Genomic DNA, 12,517 nt, shown 5'->3' on the forward strand with positions numbered 1-12,517 from the left:
ATGATTGGATTGACCACGGCGGATAACTGGGTAGATCATGACAGACAGATGATTGGATTGACCACGGTGGATAACTGGGTAGATCATGACAGACAGATTTGTTCCTCTGTGTAAATGATAACGTTAGGGAGATTGTCCTTACCGAATTCTATTTTTTGGATTGCGGGATTGGAATTTCTTTGCGTGAGGATTTGTAGGACTTGGTCAGCCAAATTTGGTGTTGATACTTCTACTGTTCTATTTTTTTTCTCTCTATAAACCTTGTCACTAATTTGCCTAGCATTTTTGGGGCCTAAAACACTATCATCTAAATTGGCATTATGATATACTTCGCTGGCTGGTTTGTGCTGTGCTTGAGAAGCACACTTGGCCAATATCACTGGGTCTGTTCTCTCGTATCTGTCTTTTGTTTTTGAGTTTCCATGACAGGACACTTGATTTTGCCTAACACCACTATATTCTATTAAAGCTTTATTTTCAATTGCCTGCATGTCTGTAGGGCATTGTGTTATGGTTGTAATACTTTTTTTTGTACAGTGTGTCCTCTTTTAAATTTGTGTAGTATCTGTGAATTCTCAACAATCTGTCTGGTTGTGGTGTACATGCTACATAAATAACGCGACCATTTTGTCTTTTTTTTTTTTTTTTTTGCAGATCTGCGTTCATCGGGCATGCTTCTGAAAACATGCTTCATGGTTTCGCAACCATACCAAGCTTTATTAAAATCAAAATCACAGCCGAAATCACATATACCAAGCTTGCCCTCTCCTTTAATCTAGCCGTACAATCACGCCCCTAGGCGATATCAATGCCACACCTGGGACCAATTAACACCTGGCCAGTGGATGGCCATTTAATTACTCCTCACTTCTCTGTTATATACACCATAGCCTGATTAACAGCACACGACCGACAAATCAGGCTTGTCGAACTTCCCGGACACATACGTAAAATCAGATTATTTTGCCTTCTTTTTCTCTTCTCGATATCAGAGACATATATGTGTCTCTGTCGATATCCACAAACTGCTTTTGAATATCCTGATCATTTAGCTATATATTTAACAATATACATGTATTTCAGTTTTTGCCGATCTCAACTTGATTTTTTTTGATACCATACATAACCATTTAAAATGAAATACATCCATTTCAAGCATTGCATGTATTTATCATCTGTAGTTAATTTGTGACAAAATAAAAATTATATTTACTAATAAGAAACGTCCTGATTCCCCGTAGACCATCTAATTTGGGATACCTTTTCATGTATTAGTATGTTTTTTTATAAACATGAAATGAATTGTCTCTAGGCAAGTAATACATTAAAATCCCGAGAAAAGGGGGTAAAACAATAACTATTGACACAAAACCGCGCCATATTACCGGGCGAGAGACAGGCACGCGCCACTGATGAGTCGGCGTCTCGTCACGGTGTCTTGTCACATGTGAACAGAATCATACCTGAATATTAATAAGAAACTAGCTGCAAATTACAATATCTATTTTATTCTAGTATGCAAAAGTTTTCATGATTTAAGACACAAACAACTATTTAAAAATTACATTACAGGCGCAAACCGTCAATGCATATATAAACTTATCCAATTACTGTGTGTCAATAACATTAGCGAAATTTGCAAATTAGCAAGATATGCATATGATGCCAACAAAGTCAGAGTGTGAATGAAAAAAAAACCAAAACAACATGTCTGGTAGATAAATGAACACGTGAATCGACAAAATACGCTAGATAATCATCAAAAATCCGTATTCGGTAAAATGGCCTGCCGGTTTTATTGTATGGCTGTTTGTAAGAGTTATCTCCATTGCCGTCAAAACCCTACTCGCCGATAGGTCAACAAAAGAAGGTATCAATAGCTGTATTTGATATGTTAATATATACATATCATTTTGTGTTCATGTTGTGAGATATTTTTGGCTAGTTTTAGGTGTTTTGGGGTAGTTTTTGGGTGTTTTTGGGTAAATCGTTCTGCCGGGGAAAATGATCACACGGACTTATACCTCATTCGATCGCATCACACCAGACATTGGCCGTTGCTCTGCTGATATGAAGCTATTGTTACAGAAGATCAAGACAAGAAATAAGAGCAAAATCACATCTATAGAGTTGTGAAAAATATCCCGACTGGGCAATCCAGAAAGTTAACAAAGAACTGAAGGAGAGTAAAAGAAAAACCAGGAGGCGGAACACCAAAGAAGGGACCAAAGCGAAAGAGCAGGTAGTAATTCCTTACATCAAAGGTCTATCGGAAACCATTCAGAGACTTTATCATTGTCATTGAATTCCTATATTACTGTATTGAAATATATTAACACATTATAGTTAATGACATTTGATATGAACCCATTACTGTGTTTACTCCATATTAAAATGTTAGAACATGAGAATAGCCATAGAGCTGACATCAGTAGCGGAACCCAAATCTAATCTTAATTCGTTAATAAAACGTCACAATAAAAGACAGTGTGAAAGATTCAGAATTCAAGCGTTTCATTCGACCATTACATATATGAAATTGTAACTCGTTTCGATTTTTGTAATTTCATTTAAATACAACCGAGAAATAGAAATGTACACCAGTAAAACAGAATGATACACTAATTTTCACTGTAAGGATGTATACAATGTACCATTTCTTTATTTCATGAACAGTGCCCAATATTTCAGGTACAAGTAATTAATGTTTGATAGGGAATGTTCGTTCTAAGGAACTCAAAATTGAATTATATTTATTGATGGAGACGAAATCAGAAGAGACTTTAATATATATACACTAATGCTTATTGACAATTAATTACAACTGCATCCCGTGTCTAATGTGACGTTCTTCACGCAGATTGTCGCACGATTAGCAAATATCCAATAAGAGCTGTTGGCTTGAATGTGATAAATTTTCAAGTAGGTTAAGTGTTCTGTCGGTAAGAGAAATTAACATTTTGATTTTACGTATGGCATTATATACTCCCTACCTGTTTAACCAGGTAACTGTTCCTAGCAAACTATCCTGGTAGGACATTATATGTAATTGAAATGTAATCTAATCAAGGTGACAATACATGTACACTTCTGTACCGAACGGAGTGTCGCTTCTGATCATTGGAGAGGCTGTGATTCCCGATCGATTTGTCCAGTGGTATACGGAGAAACAGCAGGTAAACGTACCGGTAACACGATACAAAGACTGCGCTACAGGTGAACACAACAGGTGAATGTAGTCGCTAACTCATGTACATTGTCACCATATTCGTTTGTTTATTCAGATGTAACCGTTTGGAGTGAAAACAAGAAAACGACACTCACAATGAGGATGGCATGTATCCGCTGGTTTAATTATCGGTGAATATGCATTACCATATGAGAGTGGACATTGTTAATGCTCTGACGTTTCTAAAATCAGTTTAGCAAGGTGATGTGGATGCTTCTTTGCCCTTGATTACATGGATGCAGAATATTTTTATCGAAGAGGTTTGGTTGCTGAATATCGTGGTTTTTGTTAGCTGCAATGCATCGAAGATGACTAAACAGACGATAAAAGCTGAGTTGGCCTCCTCAGGTAACTGTTATTAATATTATCACTACGTCTGCCTCTGTGAGCAATGAAGGAGATACGGGAGCTTACTGTTTACTTAACACTTGTGAAATATTGATAGAGGATTGTAGCAAATTAATGTATCGCTCAAAGTATTTTGGAGCATAATCTATTGAAAATAGTAGATTCCCAGTCTGATACAAAGCAAATCGTCACATGTGTATCATTGTTCTCATAATAAAATCCTACTCTATCGATAAGTACTTTTTAAGAATATTTAATATTGCACACGTTTATGATGTTGTTATAAGCTTACCTTTTGGTTCTCAGTTAAAGTTTATTTTATTCCATGTGCCTTTAGATCTATAAGTGTCAGTTACAACAAGTGATTATACTTGTATATACAACACTACCATTACATGAAAATGAAGAGTGATCAACATAATGTCTTCAGCATATTTTAGATACCGTGCGTATAAAAGATTTAACAGAATAATATTCGACCTACCCTATGTTATGAAATACAGTTGACATGTCTATGATATACTAAGTACACTCTTTGTTGGCTTCATATAAAGATCTTACGAATTTCGCCAATATTATTGACACATATATAGTAATTGGATCAGTTTATAAATTGACGGTTTGCGCAAGTAAAAAAAGTTTTATGTTTTTTTTCTTAAACAATGAAAACTTTTGCATATAGAATAAAATGATACTCATCTTCATTATCGTGGTGACAGTACTTTCAGTCTTTGCTATTTTCGTAAGTTAACAGTTAGCGATATTAACGAGTATGACTTTAATATATAACAGATGTCATGAAGGGTATGACCTTTAATATATAACAGATTTCATGAAGGGTATGATCTTTAATATATAAATATAAGATGGATGTCATGAGGGTTATGACCTTTAATATACAACAGATGTTATTAGGAGTATGACTTTAAATATATAACAGATGTCATGAAGGGTATGAACTTTAATATATAGCAGATTTCATGAAGGGTATGAACTTTAATATATAACATGTCATGAGGGGTATATTTACATTTGCTCCGCATTTCCCCATTTGCACAATGCTAAGAGGCAGTTGCCACCATACGTCTATAACACCCAGTGCCTCAGGCTATAACACCCAGTGGGTCATGTGACATTAAAAAAGGCGGGATTATTTTCTGTTGGTTTAGGTTTTTTCAAAGTTGACGAAATGGTAAGACAATGTAAATATATTAAAGTATTGAACAGTGGTTTTTATGTTGTAATAGTCAATATGGCAGCAAGATGTATGGTGGGCAAATGTAGCATGGGAACCTCATGCCATTTGCCCACCTACATCTTGCTGTCATATCGACTATAACAACATTAAAACCACTGTTCATTGCTTAAATGAACTTTAATATATAACATATGTCATGAGAAGTATAACATTTAATATATAACAGATGTCATAAGGAGAATGGCTTTTAGTATATTACAAATGTCATTAGGAGTTTGACCTTTAATACATGACAAATTTCATGAGGAGTATGACCTTCAATATATAACAGATGTCTTGAGGAGTATGACCTTTAATATAATAACAGATGTCATGAGGAGTATGACCTTTAATACATGACAGATGTCATGAAGGGTATGACCTTCAATGTATAACAGATGTCATGAGGAGTATGACCTTTAATATAATAACAGATGTCATGAGGAGTATGATCTTTAATATATAACAGATGTCATGAGGAGTATGACTTTAAGTACATCTGTATATGATAGATGTCATGAGGAGTATGACTTTAAGTATATGATAGATGTCATGAGGAGTATGACTTTAAATATATGATAGATGTCATGAGGGGTATGATCTTTAATTTATTACAGATGTCATGAAGAGTATGATCTTAAATGTATAACAGATGTTATAAGGCGTATGACCTTTAATATATTACAGATGTTATTAGGAGTATGAATTTTTATACATTACAGATGTCATGAGGAGTATAGATTTAATATATAACAGATGCCACGATGATTTTGTTTTTCTACGTAAAATGCTTCGGTGTCATGTTGCCCTATGTTGTTTTGCAGCAGTGAAGATATATTCTATCAAATCTGCACAGTTATATGAGACATACAACACGATTGAAGTTAGATGGATTATCAGATTAGACGCATATCACCTATTCCTCATGTACATTTTATTGATTGTTTTGATCAAACACTGATAAACCGTGTGTGTGTTTGTGGATTTTTTTTGTATTTGTGTAAACCCTTCTGGGGAATCCGTCATTAATTGTTTCGCATAGCAATCGTTTGGGCTTGCTTATATATGTACATAAAAAAGAAAATTGCACAGAACAATCGATATTATGTTTGTTTCGCTAACTGATTTGTACTTGTTAATTTACCTGCTGTCACTCATTTTAGGATAAAGACTAAAATCCCCATCAATATACGCTTTTAAAGAATGATCCACATTTAGACTCATTAATTGTATGTCAGCTGAGGTATGTTAACTAGAATTTGCCATTCGTTGTTAGTCATGGTATCTATAAAGTCAAGTCCCCTCCCACTATCAAGTCCCCTCCCACTATCAAGTCCCCCCCCACCACCACCACCACCACCACCATCAAGTCCCCTCCCACTATCAAGTCCCCTCCCACTATCGGCCTTTATGGAACTGTTCCTGTCGAGCACATAAAACACATACTGGCGATGTCCCCCCCCCCCCCCCCTCCCCCCTCCCTATGGCTGTCACTTATAAGATTTATAAATTAGTTTTGAACCTCACATCTTTAAAGTCTTTGGGTTTTCATAAGCACCACAGTTTACCTGCACAAGTCTATGCGGACAAAAACAAAAAGCTTAAAAGACAACAATAAACAAACAAAAACAGTGCTCAATATTGTAATTATTTTGTATTTTCTCTTATTTGATTAACATAATGCATATGATTAAGCATTTAACTGCTTTCAGTTAGGAGTTATGGTCTGATAATGCCAAACTGAATGAAGCGCGCTAGTTCAATGCTTATATTTACCACTTGCGATTTAAAACAAAAAATCATTATCGTTAACGGAATGTATTACAAGTATCTATGTAAGTTAACATTATGAAAATATAAACTATAAAGAAGAAATAAACAATTTAATTAAAGGAACAAGACGTACTGATAAAATGTATAACAAAACAAAATAGTTACACGCACAAATAATTGATTCGACAATTAAGGAGCTAGTTCTTGTTATCACAATTTCTTTGACAGGCGTCGAATGCTAAGGGGTGGGGAACTAACAATACATGGTTTTTAGAGAATTTTTTGGTCGACATCATTATCTCACTGGGAACATTTCTCGTTCCTTTTAGGATATGAATTCGGACATGATCGATTCTCGTTGCCAGGTGATCATATTGTCTCAACCCCTTTCCTCATTTGAGATCATGACTTAACCGTCGATGTAGGGGAAGACGCTTACACTTTCAGAACACCTGGACCCGTATTCATGAAACCATTCTCATGTTCAAGTATGCAATCTTTGCTAAACACAACTTCATTTTAACTCACTCAAGTCCTGAAATAGCATTTCAAAATAAAAACCTTAGCATCAAAAACAATAGCTGATTTGGAACCATTCTGAAATTTCTTCAGATCATTGAAAAACGTATTAATTCGGATATGGGATTTATAATCGGAAGTATTTGAACTTGAACACAAGACGTGTATTTCAGCACGATTAAGTTACATTAATTCGGGTTCTGGTCTTATTCTTCTGGCACCTTTACATCAATTCCTCCCAATTTAGACGTGGTATGAAGACTTACCACATATTTTAGATTTTAATTGTCATTATGTAACCGGTAACTGATGGCCACTATAGTGATACGTGTGACAAGGGTTGCAAATTATCACTGTCATTACTATCTATTATTGGATATTTCTGTGTCTACAGAGGACAATGAAGCAGTAACGTATCCTTTGATGATTCCATGGTTTGCTCTGTTATCTGTTATGGATCCCTCTCCTACTGTTTTTGACGTCATACCATGTTTCAAAACCTCCGCCCACTTTTGTATTGATGTAGCCGTCAGTAAAATTTTTTACTCAGTAGGGTTCGTTTGAAAGATAATATCGCCATTGACAGAAAACATCGGTGATAGAGTCAGATTGCAAACATTTGTTTCCTATCTTATTCTCTCAATACGATAACGACAGGAAGGAAGGCCAATGTTAAGGAGCCTGCAAATCCCTTCTTGAACTCACAATTGTACAGTTGAATCATTTCCCATACAATCGTACTGTTCATACATCCATGAACTTTTCTTTCATACTTTGTTTATAAAATGACTGTTTACAGTTATACAGTCTTACATATGAAATGTAATATGTGCAATAAACTCATTTAAACTTAAAATTCTATAGCTTCAAACTTACTGTCATCAATTTATATCAATATCATATTGATCACATGTGTTCATAAGCTTCAAGATTCTAATGTAAACATATATATTTTAACAGTGTACTTCAACATTAATTTTCCATACAGGTACATATTGTTGTTACCTTATAAACTATGCTCATCTACATAGACATTATGTGCAAAAGTGTTTTCAATTGATCCAACACTTTGGAATACATACGAATTTTACAGTTGAAATATTCAATTAAAATATGTGTGATGTGATGTTTACTATATGTATACATTGTTTCGTTTCAACTTAGCGTTCAAATTTGGTTATATCTCTTGATTTCTAGATATACCATTTTGGTAATATTTTGATGATTGATCGTATTTAGAAAACTAAGTTAGCACAATTAAGATTTAAATAGTGATGAAAGAAAATGTCATCTCCTTCTGAAAACTAAAAAAAATAAATGTTGTTGAGAGATACCATCAATTGCCCTATTTATATAATGTGCTTTCTGTTGTTCCTATTTCTCTTTTACAGATACAAATGTGTAAACTGAATACTGTTCAGTTGTAAGGTTATATTTCACATTAGGGCGTCTCATATATATTTTCAATGATTTAATGATTTGAATAGAACATGTGACGCGTAAGACATTTCCGATGGAATTTTTTACTTTTTCTGTATACATTAGATGGTTTGATTATTTTCCATAAGCCTCTCCAATAACACGAATCCATTTTCGTATAAAGACTTCGGTGCTTTATGTTTATATACATCGTTTGATACAATATTTGTCAATATTTTATTTTATTTAACTGTATTCTATAGTGTTCCGCTTTTTAATCATATCGGGAGATTTTGTACTAATACATTTACATAAGGTAGAGCATGTTGATCAGATTTTGTAAACGAAAATAATCAAGCCTATATTGTTGCGGTCATCGCATTGACACCAAAATTGTTTGGTTTTTATACCCCTTCTAAAAGTAAAGCCTTTTTCCTTGAACTTGAATCCATTCTCCTTTGCATATCAGCAGCTTAAAATATCTTCTAGTTCCTCCTTTCCTGCATTATCTTGATCGTTTCTTCTATCCCTATTCAAATGATGCATAACATAATCTCTATTCATCAGAATTGTACCTTTTCACATTTCGATGTAGTGATAAACATTTTATTTCAATTTATTAACACTCTTATATGTTCTTTTTCAGAACGATATATTTGAAAATGATTTGCAGTTACACACATTTTTGACGATCCACCCAAAAGCCGATATATCAACAACAGGTTATCGGATTACAATTAACGTATTGTGAACGTTTCGTGAGAAGGCGTCTACATCGTGTCCACAGTTGCTGGGGTGCATCATATCGGTTGGGTATCAACATATATCTCCAGGACACAGCAAGGACGTTTAAACAGTTTGTACAGACTTTAAATTGGTTAAGATTTGAAGGAGCTTGAATATGTTGAATTTAACAGGCGGGGTCTCTAATCACACCAATCAACCAATATCGATTGCTGTTTGGAATATGCCGATATACACAGTTATACTAAGTGTTATATATCTGGCGCTTGATGTCGTGTTTGGATTATTAACAAATACATTATTGATAATGATTATTTATAATTCCCCAAGCCTTCGGACACCACCTAACAGTCATCTTGTAAACATTAGTATCAACAATATTTTGTTATGTGTATGTATTGTGTTTTCATTGACAACTGTGAGCGCCAGACCTGGTGATATGACTGATAATAGAATACTGACCGGTGTTCAGCTTTTCCTCACATCCGTTTGCTCAATGCAATATCTGTGTACATTCGCATCTATTGGATTCTACAGAAACCGGACAATGCAGAAGCCATCACTTACACTGAAGGTCAGACGGACAATTGTATCAAGGTCAATTATCATTAGTATCCTGATTACTTACTTGTTAGGACTAGTGTTTACGATTGCCTTCCTTCGTGACGATGATGATGTAAGCTTGACACTAAACCCGTTCCAAAGAAGGTTTGAGGTTAACGCCGTGCCGGCAAACGTACAATTAACTGCAGACCAACTATGCGCTCTTGGATTCATTAGTATAGTTTATACGGTCGGATTGATTATCACATTCCGATGCTACTATAACATTTGTCGTACTCTGAATATTACTGGTACGATAGGAAGAAATAGGGTTTTACCATTGAACAGAAATTGCAGCTTGTCATCTGATGCTACAGGCGATTTGAACATCCACAGTAGAACAACATATGCACCGGAAGACACTAACAGCTTTTCAAGACCATATTCAATACAAAGTGACGATTTAGACAGTTCTATTATTGTCCACTATAAACGTAACGAAAATTTATTGGCGTTTGAAGATATTTTTGCTCTGGAAAACCCTATTCTCGCGGCAAGTCTGAAAACTCGATTAAATCCGAAGATTGCCCTTGGTAATACATTAAGTAACTCTAGTTCGATTTCAACCAGATCAGTATGTCCGAATTTCGCGGATATTTCCCCTGGTGCTGACCTGCAGCGCCTTCAAACTATCAAAAATAACTCGGCATTAAAGAAGCAATCTTTACGACGAGACAGAATCAGTTTAAGTAGTGCTACCAAGAACAGCATTATCATGCTGACGGCTTACATCAGCTGTACGTTTCCATTGCTCCTCTGCAGTATACCTGGAATTCTGGATGGCATGGGAACAAATCGAATTTTTGTATTACTATGTTGTAGGTTGTTGTTTTATCTTAACGTTTGTATTTATCCATTGTGGTATTTGTTGTTCAGTAAGCGAGTGAGAAAATGTATGTTTCGTTTGTTTGAGAATGTACTTATTTGTCTCAAAGTGAGACGATAGACATATTTCGTCTGTTTAAGAATGTTCTTGTTTGTCTCAAATTAATACGATACACCAGTTTCAACTGTCTGAAAATGTATATATTTTTCACAACGTGGATAATATAAAGGAATTGAATAGGAAATAAATGCTGATCGATAGGACATTTGACCTACCATTATGCCTTTAAACAGAGAAAATACACTTGCATGTTGTTTTTGTTTCAAGGCGAATGAAGTTTGAATTAAATATATCAATACATTGCATGAAACATTTTCGTCTGCCACCAGTTCCTGTTACTGCTATGTTTATTACATTTTACGGCAAAATGACTGCGGCAACATGCAATGCTTATAAAAACACCTTTCTTAATATTCTTAATATTTATTTCTGCGTGACAATACCATATAGGTGCAGTAACTAAAATTGACAATAAAATCAAGAAATAAACAAATATCAATTTGTAACTGGATTTTCCTTATTTCGCATATATACATATACTATTACGGTTTGTACACGCATGGTTTTTTTTTTATAAAAAAAAAACCATGACAAGAATTCACATACGGTATCATACACGCGGCTTATTGTCTAATACTGGTGAATAAACAATAAGATGGCCATACATTTTCGGCTACAATATGTAATGTTTTATATATTATGTGGACAGTTAAGGTATATTTTATATATTCAATAAATATAAGCATACATTTTAAGGTACATTTTTGGTCCCCTGAGATGAAGTTTAAATATTTTGTACCATGCTTTATTATATTTGGATGAATTATTTACTTATATATATGTATTATCATTGTGTAATTGTCCATAACACAAGGGTGCTGTTGTATAAGAATAAAATAAAATAAAATTCTCATAAGTGCTATTATTAACATCATTATTATTTCATAAATGTTTACCTGACACGAATCAAGTTATAACTTTATAAGTGTTATAGATAACAAACAAAATTAACAAAAAATCATTCCTCTATTAAAAAACACTTGTATACAGATAAAGCAAATACATCTATACAGACAAAAACAAACATCTGTATACAGACAAAAACAAACATATATATATATACAGACAAAAGCAAACACATATATACAGACAAAAACAAACATATATGTACAGACAATAACAAACATATATATACAGACAAAAACAAACATCTATATACAGACAAAAACATACATATATACAGACGAAAACAAACATATATATACAGACAAAAACAAACATCTATATACAGACAAAAACAAACGCTTATATACGGACAAAAACAAATATATATACAGACAAAAACAAACATATATAAACAGACAAAAACAAACATCTATATACAGACATAAACAAACATCTATATACAGACAAAAACAAACATCTATATACAGACAAAAACAAACATCTATATACAGACATAAACAAACACATATGTACAGACAAAAACAAACATCTATATACAGACAAAAACAAATACTTATATACAGACAAAAACAAACACATGTGTACAGACAAAAACAAACACATATGTACAGACAAAAACAAACATATGTACAGACAAAAACAAACACATGTGTACAGACAAAAACAAACACATCTGTACAGACAAAACCAAACACGTGTACAGACAAAAACAAACATCTATATACAGACAAAAACAAACACTTATATACAGACAAAAACAAACACGTGTATACAGACAAAAACAAATACATCT

General features: G+C 33.9%; 1 protein-coding gene across 1 annotated transcript; it reads left to right on the forward strand.

The window, feature by feature from the left end:
• The first annotated feature begins 3,239 nt into the window (after nt 1-3,239).
• LOC117333738 lies at nt 3,240-11,628 on the forward strand. Its single transcript, XM_033893161.1, has 2 exons — nt 3,240-3,577; nt 9,172-11,628. Exon 2 carries the CDS (start codon nt 9,427-9,429, stop codon nt 10,816-10,818), a length of 1,392 nt encoding a protein of 463 aa, XP_033749052.1. The 5' UTR covers nt 3,240-3,577; nt 9,172-9,426; the 3' UTR covers nt 10,819-11,628.
• The last annotated feature ends 889 nt before the right edge of the window (nt 11,629-12,517 follow it).

This window comes from Pecten maximus, chromosome 8 (assembly GCF_902652985.1).
Source record: "Pecten maximus chromosome 8, xPecMax1.1, whole genome shotgun sequence".
Taxonomy (NCBI): domain Eukaryota; kingdom Metazoa; phylum Mollusca; class Bivalvia; order Pectinida; family Pectinidae; genus Pecten; species Pecten maximus.

What these genes read in the sequence shown, in the direction of transcription:
- LOC117333738 (XM_033893161.1), top strand. Translation starts at nt 9,427, where the DNA reads ATGTTGAATTTAACAGGCGGGGTCTCTAATCACACCAATCAACCAATA.